The 25,368-nt window shown below is 39.7% G+C and overlaps 1 protein-coding gene across 1 annotated transcript in view; it reads right to left on the minus strand.

Annotated features, from left to right (window-relative positions):
* The window catches only part of necab2 (N-terminal EF-hand calcium binding protein 2), a 141,264-nt gene that overhangs the window by 46,542 nt on the left and 69,354 nt on the right, over positions 1 to 25,368 (minus strand). The window contains exons 6-8 of the mRNA XM_042496124.1: positions 17,479 to 17,615; positions 16,924 to 17,048; positions 3,960 to 4,039 (exon numbers count right to left, since the gene is read on the minus strand). Of these exons, the coding sequence (XP_042352058.1) occupies positions 3,960 to 4,039; positions 16,924 to 17,048; positions 17,479 to 17,615 (342 nt within the window). The remainder of the gene's footprint in view (positions 1 to 3,959; positions 4,040 to 16,923; positions 17,049 to 17,478; positions 17,616 to 25,368) is intronic.

Below are 25,368 nucleotides of genomic sequence, written 5' to 3' on the forward strand. Positions count from 1 at the left end.
TTCCTTTGCAGGTAACAGGATTTCCAGTGTGTTAGCACAGTGCAAAGAGGCCAACACAGGGCACTATTTTCATCTCGCCAGGCATCACTCAGTGTGTAGCTGGCTTATTATTCATTCAGTAAACAATTCATGATTCACTCTGACGCAGTGTGATAATATCATTTCCTATTTCAAGACTCCTACACAGTCTTAATACTGAAATCCAGGTAATACTTGGCCAAACAGAGCGACAGAGACAAAGCCACATTCAATACGCATCTTCAAAGCCACATTTTCCTTTGATATGATTACTGCAGTGTACTGTCTGGCCTTCTAGAAATGTAATCCAGCAGAAAATGTCTACTCATTTGCTTTTCTTCAGCTCTGATTATTCCGAGAACAACATAAAAGTTTGGTGACCTACTTTCTTTTCGATGTACAGTGTTTTTCTGCTGTTCTCTATTGTCACTGGAAGAGTAATTCTGGGTGTAATTTGTTGTTTTCACAAAGAAAAGAACATGAAAGTGCAGCAGCCTTAAATTAAAAGTGTGACAAGGTAATGCTTTAAAATAAGCCATGATGTTTCAATTTATTTTTGTCTTTGATGTGTTTTAGGTTTGTTCTACAGTATTTTATTATCATTTCAAAAACATACACTGACTGCTTTATATCTACAGGTGTAAGGGTGAACCCCTCTTTAGGCTTTGTACCTTTGCAACCGCAACAATGTGCATTGTAATAATAATGATAAAGGACTCAAAAAAGTCCACATATAAATGAAAACATGAGTTATTTCATTGCAATATTGACACTGTACTGTTTCCCCATTTTTTTGCATAAGACTGGCTGTAATTTAATATAAAATTACATTTTTTACGCAGATGACACTATTTTGTATAGTTGCAAACTCCAGTCACATGAAAACCTCACACTGTCTTTGATGAAAGTGTTTTTGCTCCCTTGTCTTGGTGACAGCTACAGAGTCACCAAAAACTAGACTATATTATAAACCTGGGAGATTTTGAAAATATGATTAAGGACTTCTTGACCACTGAATGCACATGTCTGGCTACCCAATGCTGCTAATAATAGTTGTAATAATAAATAATAAATAAAGTAATAATATATGTTTTAGTGCAACAAGCTATCCATGCAATCTTCCTCATTATCCATCTTAGCACTGCTACTTTTTTATATATGCACTGTTTTAGTATTTGCACTGTTTTACTATTGAATAATGTGTTTATTATGTGGGGAATGGGTTAGTGTGTGTGTTATGTGTGCAGTGCACATGTCATGTTTACTTATTTATTTTAACTGCACTGATCAGGAGTAGCACTCCAAATTTCACTGTATCTTGTACAATGACAATAAAGCTTTTTATTCTATTATATTTATATTTGTACTTGTAAAGCCTCTTTGAGTATTTTGAAAAGCGCTATATAAGTAAAATGCATTATTATTATTAGCATTATTATATTTTGTTTCTGGGACAATGCTTGGAGCTCACTTGAGGATGTTGCTTTGGATTTGGCTCGTTGATGAGATGTAAAAAGAATTAAATGAAATCGTCGTCATCTCAATCTTTTCATTTGCAAACTTCAAGCTTCAATTAATCACTGGATATTTTTCTGCAGAAAAAAAACCAAACCAAACAAAACACTAAATAAATCATTCCTAAGGAGATCTAATCTCCGTTACTGTCTAAACAGGTAAAAATCAGCTCTGACTGTGTTTAGTCATCCGTGAGACGCTGTGCCTTTGTGCCACAGTCACTTGAAACAAGTCAGCCTCTGAGTGGAGTAATGGACTCTCAGGAGGGCATCGGGGTCACAGGTGATTATCGAACAATTGTTTGGCGGAAGGCATTTCAATCATTTCTTCTACAGTAGAGGTGAACCGACTGAGTGGAACAGTTCAACTTAAACCTGGGCAATTTGTTAGAAGTATATCGAATTAGCATCTCGGGTTAAGGGGTGCAGGTTGTTTCTTAACTGGCGTCATGGTTTGAGACACAGGTCTATTCACACAAACAGCTATTCCACTATAAAAAAAAGCATGATCAAACATGTACTCTCTCTCTCTCTCTTCTCCTCATTTTGTATTTTCTCTCAGTGATTCCCCTCCTCGTCCTCCTTCATCACTGGCAGCACATTGTGTTTATTCTTAGCTCTTTCTGCTGTAGTGGCCCGATCTCCCAAAGACAGCTGAGTCTGCTGGGGCTCCATTAGCTTTAACATGTTCAGTACTGGGCGGGACGGAGGCAATGCAGAGGAACGGAGAGACAGAGCAGGGAGGGAGGGGGAGGAATGAGGCAATAGATGAAAAGATGGAGGAAGGAAGGGGGGGAGGATGAAGAGGCATCTGGGACCAGAGAGCTGCTACAAAGAGGAGAAAGTACAGGAAAAGACGATTGCAGCAGTTTGTACACAAGGCCTTTAATTGCCTCCTCTGTCTCTTTCTTCAGCCACACCATACCTCCATCCTTTCCTCTCCATCTCTTACTGTTAATTAACTACTTATCCAACTCCCCACTTTTTCTTTTTTTCTCCATTTTTCCTTTCTCCCGTCATCTGCAGACCTTCAGCTTCAGTATGCTGCTTTGGCATTGGCCAAATTGGCCAATGTCCAACCTACAAATCCTCAACTTGCTGACAACATGGTAAAAAAAAGTTTATGTGGTGACAAGATCACTGGCTGGTGCTGTTTGCAGTGATGGAGGAGTAGAGCTAAAACTAATGGGAGGCACTAACAGCACAATAGAGTTCGCAGTCCATCAGTCTGCTTGTCAAGTTTGGTCTAACTCAATTTTTTATCTTAACTTATGTTGTTCATTCTCTGCAGAACATCTAATCCTTTTACACACACACTGCCCCAGCACAGTCAAATTATTTCATTACATTTCTTTACAAAATGACAGTGTCAAATAAGTTAATACACATTTTATCTACTCTAATAAATTTCCCTCTTTGTACCTGAATGGCAGGCCATATCAAACATGATATATTTGGTTTAATAAAATAGAATAGCACAATCTCCCTAAGAAGGTGAAAAGTCTGTGTACTTGCATCAATCATTTTGTAGAAAGAAAAATGATCAAAGAAATACATTATTGGGATTAACGAATATGGCAGACTGGTTTTGTATTTTTCTCATTGCCAAAATATTCCATTAAAAGACCAGAACCAACAATATATTAGTCTGTCTCTCAATACTTTGAGAGGGAATGATGTGTTTTTTCAAAAATTACTCTTTGTTTTATTATTTGCAAATTACTAGGGCCGTATCCCACTCAGGATTATGCCAGTGGAATCAGATTTGCAGCATCGACGTAACATAATGAACAAGCCAAACGCGCTAACACCAAGTCATACATGTGCAACAACATTATTTACTGACACTAAATATCAACAAAAACTACGTTGTATTAAATTCCTGTGAGCTTTAAATTCACCACTTAGAAGGAGAAGCTCTTTCTTCTCTTCTCCTCCGTGCTGCTGCCTGCATGTCTGCAGCTCTCTGTACCAAAGAGTAGCGTGAAAGACAAGAGTGCTCACTCTGCAGCAAATCTGGAGACTTAAACATCCCCATAAGTACGCTGCACAGCAAACTGACTAGCAAAATAAAAGAAAAAAAAAGACTGAGGTGGACTCCAACTGAATCTCCGACTTTCAGGGGGCAGCCCTATAAATTACTTAATAGATTTACCTTTTCAAGGCGCAAAGGAATACAATTTATTGATAGATAGAAAGACACTACTTGTTAACACAATCAATCATTTTTGGTGTTGTTCTTTTAGTGGGATTTGTTGACAAAAGGAAAAATATTGAATATTCCTGACCTCATCCTTTAAAAATCTGGCTTTGATTAATGTCAGGGCTGGGCATGAATGGTAAGCGTCCTGGGAATAAATGTAGTCAAAGCAAAATCTTCATAAATGACCAAAAGAGGTTTTTAGTGTGTGCGTCTATATTCCTTACCTTATTCTCCAGTCGTCCGATTAGTTCAGCCAGGCGGTTAATCTGAGCATCCAGACCCTCTTTCCTCACCTCTACTGCACCTGCAGCACAGAAAAACACACACTCTAAACACACTGAATAAACAAATACACATTAGCTTGCATCTCTTGATCTGATGCAGCTGAGTTACATTTATTCAAAATGTCTTACACATATTGAAACCAAATTGATGTCCTTTAAATAACTCATCTTTTTGTGACCCTGAATAAGTTCTCAGCCTTTGGGTAAGTGTTGGTGCCACACAATAGGTGCAGTAAAGACATGGCTCCACTGAGCAGGGACGTGAAGAGTTATACCACGTGATATAACACTATGTTTGCTCTTTCCTACTCATCTTTCTCTCTCTCTCTTCATTCCCATTGTTTCATCATGAATATTTCATGAAAAGTGGGAGTTCCAAAGTGGCTGATAAATAGGCAATTATATCTGTTTATCGGAAGAAGCTCGGCCTGTTCAAAGATAGTAAAGATATGGGAAGATGGGAAGCCGCCTCCTTTGAGGTACTCTGTTACTGTTTATTCCAATGTGATATTCAGATACCACACTGGGCTGTTTGTAATTAGCTTTGGTCTTACAGCACTTTTTCAGTTTGGCAGAAATGCTTACTTTGTAGTGAGACAGATTGCTAATGGGGTAGAGGAGCAATGAAAATGATTGAAATAGTATAAATGATTTGCATTTATATTATTTCATATTTCATTTTCAATAACTGCAAAACATAACGGCCTTACGACCTTACATCACCAGAGTTGTGTGTTAAAGGAATTAGGGAAGCATATTTGGCGGCAGCCCTGTCGCACCTTGTATAGCACTACACTTCATGTAGCATAATGACGTTATCACAAATGTACAACATAATGACACATAATGTGTTTATAGTATTGCCATTAAAAACATTGCACCTTTAAGTATTTAACTCCCACAAGAAATGTGATTCTGTTAATCACCATCTTTGTTGATGATGGTTGCTTATTTGCGTGTGTTGGTGCAACTAAAAAACGGAAATAAGATTAAAGAACACTGAGAAAACATGTTTCCCTGTTATTCAAGCCTCTGTCTTCACCTTCTTGTCCCTGCTCTTTAATTCCTTCTCCTCTCTTGGTTTTCCTCCCTCTGTCTCCTTCCTCCCCCCTCGCCTGCACTGCCGTCATCCCCTGATGGCCCCCTCACTGCTAATTGGAGAGTTGGCTGCCCACTCTTCATTAAAAGCTTTAACAGGCAGTCAATTAGGAGCTACCTCCCTCCACCAAACACACACACACACACACACACACACACACACACACACACACACACACACACACACACACACACACACACACACACACACACACACACACATCACCTAAACCATAGTCTGTAACCATGGAGACAGTTGGAGATAAAAGCCCAGTGGTCATTTCGATGGACTTGGAAAATAAGTGTCCCGGTCAATTATAGAAGTGTGTCAGGAATAACAGCCTTCAAATTTGGCAGTGGAGTGAGGGGAGGAGTAATGGGTCTCTATTGAGTTTCTCCTCAATTAAACCTAATTTGACTTATTACACATTCACCTAATTTAACTTTCTAGTCCATGTCAGCCAATGTTTAAATGTAATCACATGAATCATGAAAAAGTCCTTAAGAATGTGATATTACTTTTTAGACCTGGCATAAAAACAAATAATGTTGTAAAAAATATCGTCTAAGGTCCTCCACTGCATTCTTTTAGGAGTTCCTATTGTTACCGACAAGAAATTTGGTGAAGCTGCCTTCACTAGAAGACCACAAATAGATGCAGAGGAACTGCGAAGGGACACAAAACAACCAAAAAGACAAAAAATTACCTAAAAAATTACAAAATAATCTCAACCAGACCTAAAATGACCAAAAAGGGACCAAATGACCTCAAAAGGACACAAAACAATGTCTATGTCTCCACACACCAGTCAAGTTGCACTTACAGTTTACATCCATGTGTGTGATAACAAGGATGTTTCACACAGAGAAGATCTATACAGTCAGCACAGTTTCAAGGTGGTTCTTGAGTTATGGCCAAAAACATGTTGTATGAGGTCACTGTAACCTTGACCTTTGACCACCAGATTCTAATCAGTTCTTTCTCTGGACGTTTGTGCCAAAATTTGAGGAAACGCCCTCAAAGCTATCTTCAGATATTGCTTTAACAAAAATGAGATGGATGCAAGATCACAGTGACCATGACCTTTGAACACCAAAGTCTATCAGCTTTTAATTAATTCCCTCAATGTGTTCTTAAGATATCATGTTCACAAGAATGACACAAATGCAAGGTTACTGTGACCTTTGACCATGAAAAATCGATGAAAAATCACTTCATTCTTCAGTTTACTCGAACGTTTCCTCAGGGCGTTCTTGAGATATCGCTTTCACAAGAATGGGCTGGATATAGGTACGTACGCAAAGACGGAGAACTCGAAAACAAATTGCCTCCCACCATGGCTGTCCCAAAAAGATTAAAAAAATTCCCGAAATGAAAACCCTTAAAATGACCTCAAGGAGACAAAACAACAACAATGGCAATGAAAAAAGAGGCAAAACCACCACAAAGTCTGTGTATCTGCTTCTGTGTAAGAGAGGTGGTGGGGCCTTTTGCATGTCTGTGCCCTCTGGCCCATTGTCTCATGATCCGCCCATGCCCTAACTATGCTACCCTTCTATCTTCTGTTATTGCTTTGATTGAGAGGCCCCTAGCTGCAGAAAATGGCATATTGTGTTTTTTTAATCAGATAGACTTGCTTTTGCAGAACATTTTCTGAATGTTATCAAAGGTTATGAAGCACTTCCAATATCAACATGTTTCTGGAAACAAGTTTGATCTTGGCTAACCCAAAAACCAGTTCTATGGGTTCCATTGCCACCGATAAAATATACTCTGCCTGGAAATGCAGTGCAATGTCCAACAACCAAAAAATGAGAGATTCAAGCTCAATGTTCATCAAACCACACATTAATGCAGAGGAATAAAGATTTGCCAACATCATGTCTTGTTATTAATCATTAATTGTGGGGATGTTGCATTGTGCTGCCCACAGATTACCTGTCAATCAAACAGTGTGGGTTTTGTCTTGTTGAAATATAAGTTTCAAGTTGTGTCATACTAACTAGCAACTTTTTGTTATATTTATGTAAGATCATCAGAATTTATTTTGCTGTTAGGAGCCTGACAGCCAATGATTAGGATGCTAAATATTTAAGCTCAACAAGTTAAATAACACAAAACAGAGAAGCCAGCATTTACAAGCTGAGGGCCTTTCCTCTGCCCTCCTCGCACAGACCCACTCATCCATTCCCACCCTCTCGAAGACCATCTCATCTCATCAGGACTGAAGACGTCTTGCCACGGATGAACGCAGAACATGTCATGCTGATGGTACTACACTAATCAACAGTATCTGCTTGTCCAACAGTGCAAAAGTGGAAAAATCATCCACTTGAAAATTCATTTCTTGAGCAAGTAACAGTGAAAACTATATCAAATGCTATTTAGAGTAATTACAAGCCACTGTTTTTCCCTATTTTTACCGACATCTGTCTCTGCAGACTGGAAAACATATGGCGACTCCATTTTCTTTACCATCACAGTCCCATAATGTCAGGCACAGCTGGGCTTGCACATGAACGTACATTACACACACAACCATACAAAAGCATAATATATTCTGTAAAATATATGCACATATTGCACACATGCAATTTTACACATTTGTACTTGAATAAATCCATACAAAAGAAGGAAGATTACTATACTTGTACGAAAAAAAACAAGCAGCAACAACCATTACGAGGAAAAAGTCCATCATCTCAGACGACTACAGCCTCCTGCAGACTGTGATTGCTGCAACCGTGTAAGTTTAGTAAAGCTACACTCTGCAACGGCAATCTTAATAAATGTCGGTATGACATCAAGTTTGATATATGCAGACTGTGCGATGACATCACATACTGAATCGCAGGGTACGACATAGGTCCATCAAAGTCAATACGCAAGAAAAAAATGTCCTCAGCATGCGTCATCTATCTAAGCCGCTGTGGTGGTAAGAATAAAATGTAAACAAACAAATCAAGCCCTCACTATAGTAGCATTTATGTGTGGCTGAAGAAGACCCTCTTTTGGGGAAAAGAAGCCAACCCGATCTCTTTTGAAAACATGAGAAAAAAAACTGCAAATAAAAAGTAAAAGGTAACAGGAAAATGATTTGAAAATTAGCTGGAAGGGATTATTAAATGTTGTCGGAAAAAAAACATGGGAAAATGTCCCAAAAACTATTTCTTATCAGTTTTATAATTATATTTTAAAAACTATGATACATGATGATGATGGCTAAAAATGGCATATTATAGCTTGTAGAGTCGAGTCATAGAATACAATCTCGAAAAAAGGGCCCAAAACATCATAATTTAGCATGTCAAAAAAATGGCTGAAAACCGCATAGTATAGTATGGCGAAAAACGACAAATTTTGACATGCCCCAAAAACATTTGACTAAATTCGTGTAAATTTTTGGGCCATTTGTTGTAAAGTTGTTCATTGTCTTCTTCCCATGATTTTTAAAAGAAACCAAGCAGATTTACTGAGGTTTCAAAGGGTTAAACCACAATTAACCATCTTCGGAGCAAAAATCCACTTTTAAACTTTAAAGAAATAATAATTTTATTTTTTGGTAGATCATTTTCAATATGGATTAATATGAAATTTTATATCATGATGAACATTTTTGGGCAGATCGCCCAGCACTACACCCTCCCTAACCTGCAGGATATCTACATCAAGCAATGCAGAATAAGAGCGAAGTGGATCGCCTGAGATCAAACAACAGACTGTTTTCTCTGCTGCCATCAGGGAGACGCTGCCGCTCTCTGAGGGCTGAAACGGAGAGGATGAGGAAGAGTTTCATCACTCAGGCCGTCAGACTGCTCAGTAACACTGAGACATGAGGACTTCACTTCGCTCTTCTCATGTATTTACATGGCTGGAATGACAAACAAGAATCCTTGAATCCAACCAGACACGGTGTTTTCGACCAGTTCATCAAACTACTGTTAGCCTAATTAGCTGTTGTCATTTCAGTTGGCAAAACTGACAGCCACTGGTAAAAAAAAATAAGAAACCTGCTTTTTGTCTACCTTTGTTTAATATTGCAAAAACTGCTTTGAAATGTGGGCGATAAATCTGTCAAGGCGTTATCACTGAAAACATTAATTAGTGCTCACAGGGAAATATCTGTGAAACACACCATAAAACGTATGGATAACATCAAAGAATCTTCCTCCATGTTTCCACAAGTCAAAACACACACACATTCCTTGTATATAAATTAAGGCTGTCAGCATTAACAAGTTAATGGAGATGTGATTAAGGTCCGTGATTAACACATTCATTTTTTTCATGGTAATCGCCTGCCTACATTCCTGTCTTTAAGAGGCTGTACTGGGCTGAGTTTTAAGGCCACATTGACTATACTGGCATCATAAGAAACTAGAAGACTCGAGGAACCATGTCTAGCTTCTTAGGAAAGGGACAGAATAATGCTCCAAAGTGAGGCTAAATTTTGGCGATGGAGAAACGGCGTGAATATTTCAAAGGGTTGACCTTTGAATCAAGACAATTTGGTAAATATTGCTTTACCCTGTCAATATGGACTTCAAAACTGTTTATAATGCATAGTAATGGAATTGAAAACGTGATTAAAAACTGCAATTAATCACTATTAACTGTAGAAATTCCGTGATTAATTGAGATTAAAGACATTAATCGTGTGGCAGCCCTAATATAAATGCACATGAACACACACACACACACACACACACACACACACACACAGTGTGATTGTGAGTGTATCTGTGCCTGAGAAAGCACTGAACAATAAACTGCAGTTCATTTACAATTAAAACTCTTCAGTAAAGTGACAGATGCACTTAGAGCAGATATGCACTGAAGCGCTGCAAACGACAATGCACTGGTCTTAAAGGTGGCGGTGGATATTTTTAGCTCTCTTATTCTGTTTCCTCCTCTTGCTCTCTTCCTCGCTCTTTGTCTCTAACCCCCGATGTCTCCCACTCGCTGCTTTATCTTTTCTGCTCCATTCTCGTTCCCTCACTGTCTGTGTCACTGCAGAGACGCTGTTCAATTTACAGTGGAAACAAACCTCATACACATACCTCTCTGTACGCTTTTACAACATGGTATAAAGATAAAACTTCAATGAGACTTCATATGGATGCAACCATAAGGAGAACAATAAGGGAAGAAGAAATGACTCAGAAGTGCCGTTATTCATATATACCTTCCTGAGACCTGGAATTTTATACTTGTCCTCTCTGGGAGATAAATGATCGAATTTATGAAGATATATTGTTTCTGTTCTTCATATGCAGAGTCTTAACAATCTGAAGTGTACATTAATTTTAAGCCTTTGAAAATAAACATTTTAAACCACGTCCTTTGGGGAATGCGGGGACTTGCTTCTTCTCATTTTCAGCCATTTTCCATACTTCAGGAAACAGGAAAAACTTTAAAGCCAGGCAGTGCAGCATGGTTTTAATGGTCAGAGGACATATCATCTTAAGAGAAGCCTGAGGAAGACTTAATTGGCATCCAACACTCATTTTGGGTTTATAATAGTGACTTATAATAGTGATTATTAAATTTGAGCTATCTGACATATTCAAGGAAGAGTACACAGAGATTATTTTTCATTTTTCAGATTTTTCAAGGTATATCTCGCCTCTTGCCAAGTAACAACTGAAATAATATTTAAAGCAGACCCCTAAAGGTTAAATTACGTTAAAAAAAAAAAAAACAACTTTTTTTTTCAGCTGGGTCTCAGGAGGATACTGGGGGAGGTTGAGCAGTAGGACAGAGAGAGGATTTGAGAGTCATTAATCAATCGACTTGTCCCGACTGGAGACAAAGCGCAGCTGACATCAAGGTCTGCGGCTGTCAGAGCTTCTTTACAGCCTGCAGTATAGAAGAGAGGGGGAAGAAAAACTGAGAGATGTGACAAAGGGAAGGCATGAGGTTGGGGTGAAAGAGCATGAAGTTGTCAAAGAGCACTAGAGCTGCTTTTGCATCTTTGCTTTGTTTTAGAATCAGGATGTATTTAACCCTTTGAAACCTGAGCAAATTGGTTTGAGTTTTGGGCCCAAAATCAGCAGAAATTAGTAAAAAGTAACAAGAAAATTACCTGAAAATAAGCAGATAAAAAAAAGAAAAGGAAAAAAAAACAGCCGGAGCCCAGCAGTCTGGCTTAATGTAAAAATGACAAAAAACGTTTTTTTTTTATCTGCTGCAGACATAAAGCAGACCACAGCAGTTTGGCTCAATATTACCAAATGTCTTCATCAGAACATGGAGGCTGTACAATGACCGGAAACGCTCCAATTCCAATTCCCAAACCAGCTGGGAAATACTGCAGCGTTTTATCCTTCACCAACAGCTTCTGTGCCACCGGTGGTGTATAGCTGTTAATTTGGTGACCACTTGTGCTGAAATCACTTAACAGCATGAATATTTCTAAGCCTGCGTCTGCAGTATGTAGCTCAGACGCCTTTTCTGACACGCTATAAGCTCATATATATCCTGGGATACACTCTACTGACAGGTGACAGATGTTATGACTCTGAAAGAGGAAGAACTGAAAATCCTGTCAGTTTGAGCTGTCATCTTTTAATGTTTCATCCAACATGAATCGATTTTTCTATGCAGCAACAAAAACGCAGCTCATAGTGATACTTTGCTGTAGATCAGACGCATAAATATCACTGACACAAAAACTCCCAAGCGTCACTTGCAGTGCATATAACTTGATGCAATAACAGAAAGAAAGAGCAAGAAAGGCTGGTGTGATACACACAAGTAACAATAACTACATTTTTGTGCTGCATATGTTGCAAAAAGTGTAATAAAAAGCACTAAAATAATGTCTTCATCATGAGACTATGAGTAGTCAGCTTATTTGCAACGCTCAACACAAAGTGTGGTATCCTCATTAGAGAAGATGCTTATGTTGATCCACATGTGTCACCTGTTTACAGTATATATAATTGGATGGCACTATGAGAATGAAGTCTTATAATACTGGAGCTTTTCTTCAGTGTCATGCACTGTTTTGGTAAAACTCTTCTGAAATTCTTCCTGTATTGAAATTGTTTTTCTGTCAGATTCTAGAGGATTATTTATCTATTTTTTAAGAGTTATATATAATATGCACTTTGAAAAGAGCTTTGAACATTTACTTGCAATGAGCAGCAGAAGCAGGCAAATTTATTCTCTTCATTAACGATGATGCTCCACTGGTTTAGCGCCAAGCTCTCTAATAATAATAAAAACCTTTTATTTATGAATTTATTTATTTATAAGTTCAAAACAAAAGCTTTATTTTAAATCTCAGGTGATCTGTAGATTTTTTTTAAGATTATTTTTTGTTCTTTTATTGCCTTTATTACAGTGCAGCTAGAGAGTGACGGGAAAGGGGGAGAGAAAATTGGGACGACATGCGGCAAAGGGTTGCACCATTTGGGTGCACTTGGTATATTAGTGCTTTTTGAAGCATTTACATAAATAAATAAAGCAGAATTTTAAATACAGAAGACCATGTATGTCAGCCAGTTCTCAACCCCAGAGCAAATGCTTTGATAGTTTTAACCCCTGAAACCACTGATTTTCACAAGAAATTTTAGGTTTTATAAACATTTCACCAACATTTTAGTTGAAAATTTCAATGTCCAGTTTTGGAAAGTATGGGATGTCCTATAGAATTTAAAATGGTTAAATGGATTTGAGCAACGTTTACTGAAAAACAGGAGATTTGAACTTAGGTGACCAAAGCTGTGTTTCCTGTGGACACAGACCTTTATTTTGAAAAGAAACTATGCATATAACAAGGCAGCTTCATCAGTGGCTCTGCGCTTCAAACTATGATGCTCTGGGTAGAAGGTAACTCTTTAGCGTTAGTTTTGGACGGCATGTCAGTTTCTTAGATAAAGTTCTTCTCTTGGTTGTATTACACCTTTCCATGCCATAAACTCTTGGGGCGAGGTCTCTAAACCCAGAAGATATTGGGGCTGGATAAATGAAAATTGTTTTGCTGTGACATTTATCAGCAGCTGATCTTTCATACGCACTAAACGGCGAGACAAGAACGCTTCATGAATCACACACAAATGCTACTGTAGGAGGATTTCTGCACTCAGATCTGCGCTGGTTTGTATGTTAGATTGATAAATGAGGGCCACTGTGTCGTACAGTATTCACTAGGGACTACTTTACTACCCAGCAGCACCTTGGTTCTTTTTTTTATTGGACTGCTATGTCACTGTCAGTGGCCTGGGTAATGTCTTGCTCTTATCGTCTTTATTGACACATCCTTATCTGGGTCAGGGTCGCGGGCCACATATCCTTAGCCGATTAAAGGAGATACTATTCAATTAAAAATATCTCTTATTTTATTCTTGCCCAAAGGCAGGTTAATCAATAATTTACAAGCAGCCCTTTAGCTTTGCACAAAACTTGGACACAGGGAAACAGCTAGCTTGGATCTGTTATAGTGTGGTTTAATTGTCCAGAAATTATTTTTACACTTTGATTTTTTGTACAGATTAAACAAACGCCATTAAATACTTTCATTTGTGAGCTTTAGATGTGTTCATAGGCAGACTTACGGACTGAGCAAAGCTTGCTATTTCCCTGTTTCCAGTCTTCAGGCTGAACTGAAGCTAACTGGCTGCTGTATTAACTTCATATTTAGGCATACAGACATAAGAGTGGTATTGATCTTATCATCTAAGTAATGCTATTTTCATGAAATAACAAACTATTCCCTCAAGTCGAAATAGATAATAACATCCAAAAGTAGTGAAATAGGATTTTCCATCAACAACTACTCTATGGATTTAGAGCATGTGGAGTTTAACAGTTGCACAAAAATATTCTCAACTGAAATTCAAAGACAGTTACTTTTCCCTGTATTTATATTCTTGTGTTCCTGTGTATTTCTACCAACTTGAGCAGGTAGTATCAGACTTCCACAAAGTCTCACGCAGGAATAAAAGACTCTTTTGTCATAACATAGTGTGTAGCATGTATGAGGATGTATTTTTGGAGATATAAGATAAAGAGTAAACTGTTGTTTGGCAGCGTGCTGTCAAAATCAAAGCTATGTGACAATAAAGAGCCATCACTGCCAATCCCCATCCAATCTGACAGCAATGTCAGAATCTGTGTGTGTGCGACATCCCAGTGAAACAACATGATTTATAGAAACAGGTAACTGTTCGAAAAACTCTCCTCACTTAACTGCATCAGTGAGGACACAAATCACTAAATCACGTCACAGCGACCAACTCTCCAAAACCTAATTTGTTTTTCATGTTAAGTCTTCACAAAATTGATCCGGTCACACACAGCTGGCCTTGGTTTATATGATGTATATATTCTAACAGTGAACATATCGATGTTTTATGTAACCTGTTGTTGTAAACGCTGTCGTTTTCTGTCACAGATTTAGTTCAGCAAAAGGGTCAAATGTCGAACACTTTGCTTATTAAAACATAGAAGATTAATCTCTGCTTAACTGATCAGTCACTAAATCAATAATGGCTGTGACAACAGCTCGATTGTTTGCTCTATAGCACTCAGTGAGTACTCACATGACCATCAGGAGCTTTTTCCAGTTTTGAACGGGCATTTATAGATGTTCTCTGATTTGAATGTTCATTTACAAGCTGCTGGTATTTTAGTGCAGACGATATCATTAGTGAAATTATATAACATTTCAATCTCACATTAATAAATCATTATCATGTTACATTTGAGACGTTGTAAATGTGTATGATTTTGGGTTAGGGTTAGTTTACTCTATTGCTTTACAACAGAAGTTCTCAACATTTTGTTTGTGTCCGCTACCTAAATGTAAACATTTTAGGTCACGGACCCCTTTTTGATAAGATTTTCCTTCAGGGACCTACATCTGAAAAAAATGTAGTTGCTGACAGCTACAGTTCAGCAGAACATTGTGGATAAAGTAAAACCTATTAAACAGAATGCTCACTCTTATGACTTTTACTTGCATTAGGTAGCTAATAATATATAATAATAATAATAATATATCAATATAATACAGCCCATTCTCATTCCGAAGTCATTAAATACTGCCGCGTTTGCAATACTTTCTGCATAAGATCTGGACACCAAAAGGCACCTTTCCCATCTGCATGATAGGCTGGTGGACAGCATCACTCTCTCTCATTCGGGTCCAGTGTTCGCCTCCCATCTGAATGTGATTTTTGAAATGTCAACAGCAGACGCAGATTGATACTTATGGAGCGTAATACGGTCTTCTGTTAGTTTTATACTTTTTACTGACTGTTTATTAGTGTCAAGAAACACAGCAATGCACCAAATAAGCAGTTAGGAAGAAGACTAGCTAGCATACATGAATGTACAGAAAGGATATTTTAAAAATGCCGCAAAATTCGCAAAAGTTTGAGAAAGAGGAACTGAATTCACCATGCTTGTTTGAATTCAAGGATACAGACAATGCAATGAGTTTTTGATAACATAGACATAAAAGTGAACCAGTGCTGTAAAAGTGGCAATAAAGGGACTTTAAAGTTCATTTCTATCTATCTATACCTGCTGGCCACTGTGACATTCTGTACATATCACTTATACATTTATAATGTTTACCACAGTATGTCAGGTATATTTTTTATTTCCTTTAAGTTTTCTAACCCTGCTGTCCCTCGACAAATGAGACGCTGCCCCTGAAGCGACAGCACCGCACACCTTTGACTGACACTTGTCAATAAACACATCTGAGGAGTGATTGATTATTTTGCCCTTTGAGGCTTTCGTCTCCTTTCGCATCGACCCAACTGTAATTTTCTTGTTTGACTCGTCCGTGAAGTTTGTGTTGCGATACAGTGATGCCGTATCTCAACAACCTCTGAAGTGTCATTTCTTCAGCGAGCAATTTGTTCGAGTGGGTGCAGAGTGCAGAGATAAGCGTGCGCTGCAGTGTTAACTACCAGCTGGTGGGAGAGAGAGAGAGAGAGAGAGAGAGAGAGAGAGAGGGAGAGAGGGAGAGAGGGAGAGAGAGAGAGAGAGAGAGAGAGAGAGACAGAGAGAGAGGCCGACTGTAACAGAGTCAAATAGTGAGGGAGAGAGAGAGGGGGCATGTGCACAGCGAGAAAGAAAGAATAACGAGGGTCCTGCACATCCTCAAAGAGAACCACCAGCCTCAATCAATTTGTGTCTGTTTACGCTGCTGTAACACACACACACACACACACACACACTCCATAAAAAACAGCCCTACATAGCAGATTTTAAGTGTTAAGTGCTGACTCGAATCATACACACTTACAGGTTTGACTTTAACACTTTCCGATGTATTAACAAACTCTCTACCTTGGCTTCCTCAGCCTTCTTTCCATCTCTGGTCGTCTCGTCTTTAACTTCGTCTCTCTGCCTTCCCTCTTTATCCCTCCCCTCCCTCCCTTCTCTTTCTCCAACACTTTATCTGTGCAGCCCGTTTGCTGCCGGAACGCTGCATCAAACCTGTGCAGGTGGCTGACTGAGGAGTTTGACAATGGCGAATAAATCATGTACGGATGAGTGTGTGTGTGTGTGTGTGTGTGTGTATGTGTGTGTGTGTGTGCGCGTGTGTGTGCGTGTGTGTGTGTGTGTGCGCGTGTGTGTGTGTGCAGTGGATGAAAAACTGCTGAGTGGCAGCCAGAGTTTGATTTCTGCTCACCCAGAGTGTTGTCCCCGTCACCAGAGGTTGTGATATGAGGCTAATCATACAGTACAAGTGCATAACGGATGGCCTCCAACCACGAATTTAGAGGAGGAGCTACTGTGTGTGTGTGTGTGTGTGTGTGTGTGTGTGTGTGCATGCTTCACCTGAAGCAGTGTTGATGGTCCTGACAGCCTCCCTGGCACTGACTCTGTTGTTAGGGGGATAGTCAGGGACGGTGTTTTCGTTGCGCCTCTCTGACATCCGTGGACTCACCTTGGCAGGTAGATGACTGGAAAAGCGAAAGAGGGAGGAGGAGAGAGAAAGGGAAAAACAGAGAATTAGATGATGAGAAAACAGTGTTGGTGTGGGGAAGGGTGATAGAAAGAGAGAGAGAGAGCGGGGGAAGAATGATAAAAGAATTAGGATGGTGAAAGGAAGGATCCACAGGGGATGAGGAAGAGGAATAAGCGAGAGAAAAAAGTGATGAAATTGGGATAAACAGGAAGAAAATGTGTGTATGGGTATGTGTGTGTGTGAGTGAGCGACAGATATTTTAACCAAAAATGATTTGTGCTTAAAACACTGCCTGGTTTCCATTATGACCGCTGACAATCTGAGTTTTACACACACACACACACACACACACACACACACACACACACACACATTCCCAATTTCACACATAACAGCCTGACACAGTGATACCCTCCTTGGCTCACCCTGATTGGCTGTGCTGCTCGTCAATTGCATCCACGGCGCTCTCCACAGAGCTCAGGAGAGACTGGATCTGATTGGCTGATTCCTTCAGCAGGAAACGGGTCACAAATTGCTCCACGTTGGTTCCTCTCTCATAAACCTGAAGAAATAAAAGGGGGGAAAAAGTGTGATCATGTATGTCATTTGTAAACCTCATTTTTTAGGCTGGTCGTTTGCTCGGTTGGTTGGTCGATATGCTCTTGTCTGACCAAATTCTCATTAATCGGACAATCACTGGTGTTACTTTAACTCTTTGAATCCTGAATAGAAATCAGAATTATTCTTCTGCATTCAGATGCCTTTCACAAGTATTTAAACTTTGAACCTTGAACAAATTGGTTTGAAACCTTTAAAAAACAAGGGAAAAGGCACTAAACAACTTGGCAGGAAATGTCCTGCAAATTTCAAGAAATTAGCAGATTTAGAAAATTATTTTCAAAAACCTTAGGAAAAACATAATGCAAGGTAATTTGCTCATGTTTCAAATGTTAATATGCCTGTGTGTCCATCAAAGTGTTTCTTTTCCTGGCTGAAATTGGCAGTTGTTGTATTTGTCCTCTGTGATAGTTGGTCAATGTGGTATTTGTCCTTCTAATCTTCACTGTGATTGGATGGCTGGTGACAGTAGCAAGTTCAACGTTTAACCTAAAGTTAAATATTTTGCAACTCTCATTTTTATTCACAGAACAGATTAATAATTACAGAAGACATTCAGTGTTGGATTTATCTCTATGGATTTATTACATTACATTAAACTGATTGTATGTAGTGCACAGCATGCACCACCAGAGCTCAGTCTCTGGTCTTTACTGGTGTAACAAGACAATTTCAGTAACGAAGGGATAAGTTACAGGACTGTAAACAGCTGGCAGCAGAGAGAGTCGGTGGGAGATAACGGCATGTTTTTTGTACATCTAACTTGGTGAATTAAGGATTTACTTTGACCAAACCAGAGGTGGTGATTGTTGGAACAGTGGACTAACTAACTAAATTATTAACTCAGAGTAACCAAGACGGTTTGGGTTTTATTCTGTTTTATGACGAGTTAACAAGGCAATTAAGCCTCATCGTCTTCTGTGACTGAGAGAAAGTTGAATTCAAAAGGTATCCAGTTGAATTATTTTTTTTAATTATGAAAAGAAGCATTTTTGTGGGTTTCTACTAAAGCTAAAATTAAGTAGCACACTTGCTGTCACATACAGTAGCTTGTATCTGACATCTTCAACAGCAGAGTTAAATTCCATAGTGCCCAGTATGTCAGATTTTGTCATCAGTCCTGCTCAACTCTCAGTGGTGAGATGGACTCTTGATGCAACTCAAGTGGAAAAATGTTTTAGGGTTCAGTTTATTTTTGGATGATATTATACTGGAGATCACATTTATTTTTCCCTCAAGGCATTCCACTTGGCTGAAAACCGAGTTTACTTGCCCTGGGCAAGTGTTAATGTGGAGACCTCTGACCAGGAAAAATTAGCTTTGCTGAACACACAACGCTCCCAGGTAGACTGTGCCGATTTAGTAAATTTAAAGATAACATGCAGATTTTTTTTAGCCATCAACCAATTGTTTAGTTGAAGAATAGGCAGAATGTCAGTCAACTGAGCTTTTCTTTGGTTGACAACAGCCCTAATTATTTTAAACTTAGAGCGAGTTATTCCGTAAAAGGTTTTAATACCAAAATGTCTATAAAAAGTTTGGTTGGAAAAAAAAAGGCTGTGTCTTTTCCGCTATCCTATGTCTTTCACACATCACAGCGCAGCCTCTCTCCTCACTCTGCTCCCTTCACTCCTCTGAAAAGACTTTCCAGCACAAATCTCCCAGAGTTCCTTTCTTGCATGCGTTTGACGGTAGAAGGGCTTATTGGACAGGCAGCGTGCGGGGAGGCAAAAATAACAAGTAAAAATAGACTAGTACCTTTCACTGCTGCCTCTTCCCCTTCTCTGTTCCCTCACTCTCTCCTCAATCTTTTCCCATGCTCCCTCAGAGCCCCCCTCACCCCCCCTACACTGTTATGACTTTAACCTGAAAGTTTGTTTCAAGCCTTAAAAACCTTTTAGTCTGAGCTTAAAGCCTGGCCCGAGGGGAATCAAAGTGCTGTTTTGAGGTTTCACTGTATATTATATCAGACTCAGCAGGAACAACACAAGGCCAGACTGAAATGTTATCCACCTTCTCTTATTAAACACAAAAGCATTATGACAAAAAAACCCAACAAAAACCTGGAAATCAATTCAATCTTCAGCTGTCAGCCTCAATCACTACTCAACACTAACTCACAAATAAAAACCAAGCACTGTAGCTCATACAACATTCAGCTCTCAGCGTATTGATCCATAGGTAATCAATCATTTTCATTGGCCTGTTTTAAATTGTCACAAGAAGACCTTAAGAGTAAATCTATTCAAGACCCCTGAGTGTGTGGCGGACAGTTTGAAGTTTGTTAACCTGAGCAAGACTTTCTTAAAGAGAGGAATGAAAAAAAAGAAGGAGATGACATGCTGGCGACAGCATCAAAGAGTTCCTGAGCTGCTCTGCTGACGGCGTGAACACGGTGAACTGTCAGAGGAGTTGGGTCTTTCAGATAAGACCGGAGCTCCTGCTTAAACTCTAATGACCTTATCACGGCCACCTTTTAATTATTCAGGGATTTGACTGTTCTCTAAAAACACCTCCCGAACAATGACTATCCAATCATAGCTTAGCAACTGTAAGATGTGCACGGCAGGCCTGTCACATTTTGGATTTATACTCATATTGAAACTGTTTGCATTAGGCTGTAGAAAGCAACAGATACTTGTTGTCTGAGTGGTAGATCTGCCATCGTTAATTGTAAACGGAACAAAGAGTCCCCCAACCCACACGACCACATAAGTCGTTTGTTCCTTCCCTGTAAATATGACCTAATAGATGAGAAGTTGCACTTCATATGATATCATACAAATTAGTGCCCCACAAATGTCCTTAATGTTCCGTTACGGAGGTCACGTTTAGGCAATAAAGGTTGCTGTGGTTAGATTGAGGAAAAAAAAATGCTGAGGACATATCTTAAAAGTTTCTCCAGGGCAAAAATCTGGACTTTTGTGACCAATCGACAACCCCAACCTGCCTCCTTGCAAGACTGCTTGAGACTTCTCCCTGATTTGCTCCCGTCAGAACATTGATCAGCCTTTCAAAAAATGTGGGATGACGACAAATTTGGGTGCGTTACTTTTCATAGGACAATGTACGAGGGGTTTGTGAGAACAGCAGACAACTGAATAAATGAAACTTGGATTACAGTGCACAAGGGTGTGCGAGAGTTTTTAATCTGGTGTCGTTGAATTAGTTTTGTTTTTGTTAAATGTGGTTACCAATCACTTAATCAGCACTGCCTAGCTTTACAGTTTGATCTAAGTTTGAGAGAGAAAGACAGAAGGAAGAAAACCCATTACCATACATCACAAAAAAGGTTTTGCTTGAGGTGGTATTTCAGGCGATTTGAAAAAGCCATATTTTGCAACACTGCAATGGAAACACTTAAAAAACCCTGTATAGGTCACATTATGGCTAATGGCTACGTGCTTGTCGGTAGGAGTTGGCTCCCTCGGGCATGATGCAGCAGGCGATACAAGACGTGATATTGCATCACATAAAAGTTTACACAAAAGTTTACTGGATCATCAGGAAGATTTGAATCTACAATTCCTCTGTGAAATCGTGGACTATCACCCCCAAGAAATCCCTCATATGTGGCCGCTCTCATGTATGAGGGGCTTGCCTTTCCATTATTGTTTGCGTAACATGCCAATGTCGCCTTGGATTGGAATTAATAATGGCAAGTGCGGTGGCTGCGATAGAAAGAAACCTGCAACATCGCCATGCTTCTTGGAATGTTATTTTGAGAGAAGAAGTTGCATAACATCCCTCAACGGAAACGCAGTCATCTTGCGATTGTGTTTTATCAACATTTTGAAAATATAGCTTATGTTTTGTGCAAATCTGTAATGTAAACCAGCCTAGAGAGAGGCGATCACTTTCTGAAGCCACTTCTCTACTCTCTCTACAGCCCTAGAGCCAACGAAAATCTGCCAGATGACATGACACATGAGAGGTGAGCAGGAAGATCTGGACGCTGGTAGGACGGAGGGAGGTTTACCACAGTTCATTTGCACATACCCACATTGTAATGAGACAAAGCTGGTTAAAATCACTAAAGCATCCTAAAGCCAAAGATGTTTTGGACTAACATATGCAAACCTCACTATCAAACACCAGGCCATAATTGACTACATACTGTACGTTCTCCAGAGAGAAGAGTCAGTCGGTCATGTCAGCTTTACTGTCAGAAGTCACAGTGCAGTGATTCAGGGAGACAATTAAGGTTCGTGTGCACTCAGCCATTATCTGCTGCACTCTAATCAAAGGCAAACGCTCCCACAGGATGCAGAATCACACAGGTCGTATTGACTTCCATTATAACAGTCAATGGCTTTTACACACATCCACACAAAAAACATGCACACTCAAACATACAAACACACATTCTCATCAGCTCGTGTGTGGAGTTGTCCAGTAAGCGTGTTCCTGGTTTACAACAGCATTCACTCTAGAGTTGGGTAAATTTCTGCTTTTGCTGGTCTGGTCTGGTGTACTAGCTCAAATCGGTTCTATTGATGCAAACCAGCTGAAAATGCATTTGGTATTATGAAATGTTTTGGCAAATTTAAAAGTAGCCAAAGTCACAGCGGTAAATCCAACTCAAATTGCATTCGTAATAAGCAATATGACTGCATGACTAATATACTATTATGTTTATAAATGGACTAAGGGAGCCGCTAGTGTCCAACAGGTCATAATTTACTGCTGAGACGGCAAGATAAGAGAGATCAAATTTCAGGAAAACGTGTTTGTTTACTTTTTGGGGCTGATGAGAGGAGACATGGCAGAGTTAGTCCATGAAATAAAACTACAACTGCCCCCGTATGACATTTTGGATTCAAAGCTGATGAAAGAGGTGTCCTTACAGGCTGCAAGCTGAACTTTCATCGGATGCTGTGTTTCTATTTATATCTGTTGCTCGCTTTGAAAGTGCTGCAGTGGAAGAGGACCAGTTGATTCATGAAGTTGAAATGAGGAATTATTTATATGAAACCTCCATTTTTTTTTAACTACAAAACCCTAAAAAACAGTGTCAGCTGGCTGGAGGGATTGCCAGGGAGCTGGAAGTTTCTGCTAAGGTAAATGACTGTTGCTAAAAACAATATAAAACCTGTGTTTTCTTGCTTTAAAACTAACGTTACAATTGTAGGATGACAGCAAATAGGCTACTCACCCATCTTTTAAATGTTTATGTCTACAGTCTAATCTCAAGTGCACAGCTGATAGAAAAATGTTGTTTTTTTACATGACGTAACAGAAGTGCATATTTAATAGATTCAGTATAGACACAGCTAGGATGCGATGCGATGCCTCCTGATAGTTAGACGCTCTGTTCTCTTGGGACATGATGTTATTAGGCTACACTGAGGAGCAGCTGTTGAGTCAGTTAGAACAGCTGGTAAAATTCAATAAACCGGTTTGTTCCGATATTTGGGTTATTATCAAACCAGTTTGAAATTTCCCACTGGCACAACCCTAATCCACTGAGAGCATAAAACACTATGTAATACAACCAATCACGATGATTAAAAAATGTAGGCTTGTGGTACCATTTTCATTTGCCATTTTACGCAGGAAGCACTGATGTTTCACTAATGATTCACTCCATGAATCAAAATGCTCAGATTAAATTACCAAAGAGGGATACACATCTGAATAAACAGAAGTGATAAAGGAATTTCTTGGAGAGATTATGAATGCATTAGGAGGCCATTATGGCCACTTAGTCATGAAAAAGGAAAATGCTGATAGATTCTTGGTAGAGCTTGCTGTTTATTTGGCAGACTGCGCATGCTGATCTGATATAGCTTCTCTACAGTGTTATGCAGTATACACACTAACATTTATTTGACACAGTACAATGGACAAAGAGACAACTGTACAAGATACTGTTCTCGATTTTCCATGTGGATATTGATGCTGTGATCGCCTTAATATGCTGCTCCATATGTGTTACCTTATGTGTGGGTGCTTGGGGAGGGGGGGTTGTTATGACTTTTGAGTAGTGACATATTTAATGTGGAGGTGTAACCAATATATGAGTCTGCCGAAAGCAGACTGAATCACATCTTCAGTTGACTGGATAAACACTGCACACCCTCGTCTTCTTCTCCTACTTGTACACTAAATGATATGCTGATTTCACTTGCTGTAAGAAAAGAGGAGGGATGTGTTTGTGTGTGTGTGCATGATTGGTGACGCTTACTGTTTAATTGCGTGACTGCTTATGCGCTTGGACTCAGATTAAATTAAATAAATTAGATTTTAATGGACATTACTGGGTAATGGTGCCACAATGGAGCAAAAACTGAAATAGTAAGCATTAATGGACTTAAACAGGATTAAAGAAAACAGAGTTGAAAACACCCACCACTCAACAAATCTAAAAGGAAAAAATTGATGAAATTACCTGAACAATTTGAAAATTCTCAAGCTGTGATCCCCCCAAAAATGCCATCAAAGCAGTGGTGTGGTGTGATGTGGGTGTACTTTGAGGTAAATGAGGTTACAGGGAAGGAAGTGGGTATAGTAATTAGGTCATTCCTGTGCTGTCCTGGGAAATACAAATTATTCGCCGGGCCACACAGCTGTGTAATCCCAAGTTCTCACCCCAACTCATCACATAGTGCCGCTCTGTCAGCGACCCGCTGCATCTGCTTATGACGTTTAAGGTATCCTTCTACGTCAGCTGTTTACACACATGGTGGGATGAAGCAACATGATCCTTGTATTTACAGCGCAGACCATCACGACAGTTAGGTTTAGGCAGAAGAGCCACTTCCACACAGGAAGTGAACTCTGGACTCTCGCATAAAAGTCAGTTGTTTGAAGGACCCATACTTCACCCACCCCACCCACCCGCCTGCCTTATAAGCCCACTGGCGCTCCTTAAATTATGTGGTAACCAGCAGCATTATTACCTGACGCTGTCCTTCAGCGTTTCATGAGCACGCAACTGGTTCTGTTCGATTGCGTTCTCAAGTGACGTCTCCTTTGCGCACTGCATGTGGACGCGCCTGGTGCACTCCGGATGTCTGTCAACGTATAATGACAATGCCACCGGTTCTGTCTGAGTGTGTTCTCATCTGACATGGTCCAGACATGTTCCAGTTGGACACAGAAGGTGGCTTTTGGCGTTATGATCATATGCCGAACGCACTGACAGAGCGGTGCTAATCTACGAGTTCGGAGTCAGCACCGTCTAGTAATCTGGGTAATTTTGGGTAAAGAGAACTTCTGTAGCTCTATGTGCCACTGAGCAACAAAAGATCCTCCACAAGACAGGGCCTCAAGATAAATGGCAAATGGACTGTATTTGTATAGCGCTTTTCTAGTCTTTTTGAAAGCGCGTACAAGTTGCCACCTGCTACTCAGTAACCATTCACACACACTCACACTCCAATGACACAGCATTGGGAGCAATTTGGGATTCAGTATATTGCCCAGGGATACTTTGACATGTTGCCTGGAGGAGCCGGGGATCGAACCGCTGACCTTCCGATTAGAGGACGACCCGCTCTACCTCTCAGCCACAGTAAAATAATAAAGTAAAAGTCAAGACCTCATCAGCTCATATTGCACTTCAAAGGTTCAGGGACAGGGAGCAGCTGCCCACTTTGCCCAGTTTTAGATCAAACTTTGCTTCAGAGGAGCAAGAAATCCAGCATCAGCAGAACAGCCACACCACAGAGGATTGATTCAAAAATGCAGCGTGC

Source organism: Plectropomus leopardus, chromosome 11 (genome assembly GCF_008729295.1).
Source record: "Plectropomus leopardus isolate mb chromosome 11, YSFRI_Pleo_2.0, whole genome shotgun sequence".
Classification (NCBI taxonomy): domain Eukaryota; kingdom Metazoa; phylum Chordata; class Actinopteri; order Perciformes; family Serranidae; genus Plectropomus; species Plectropomus leopardus.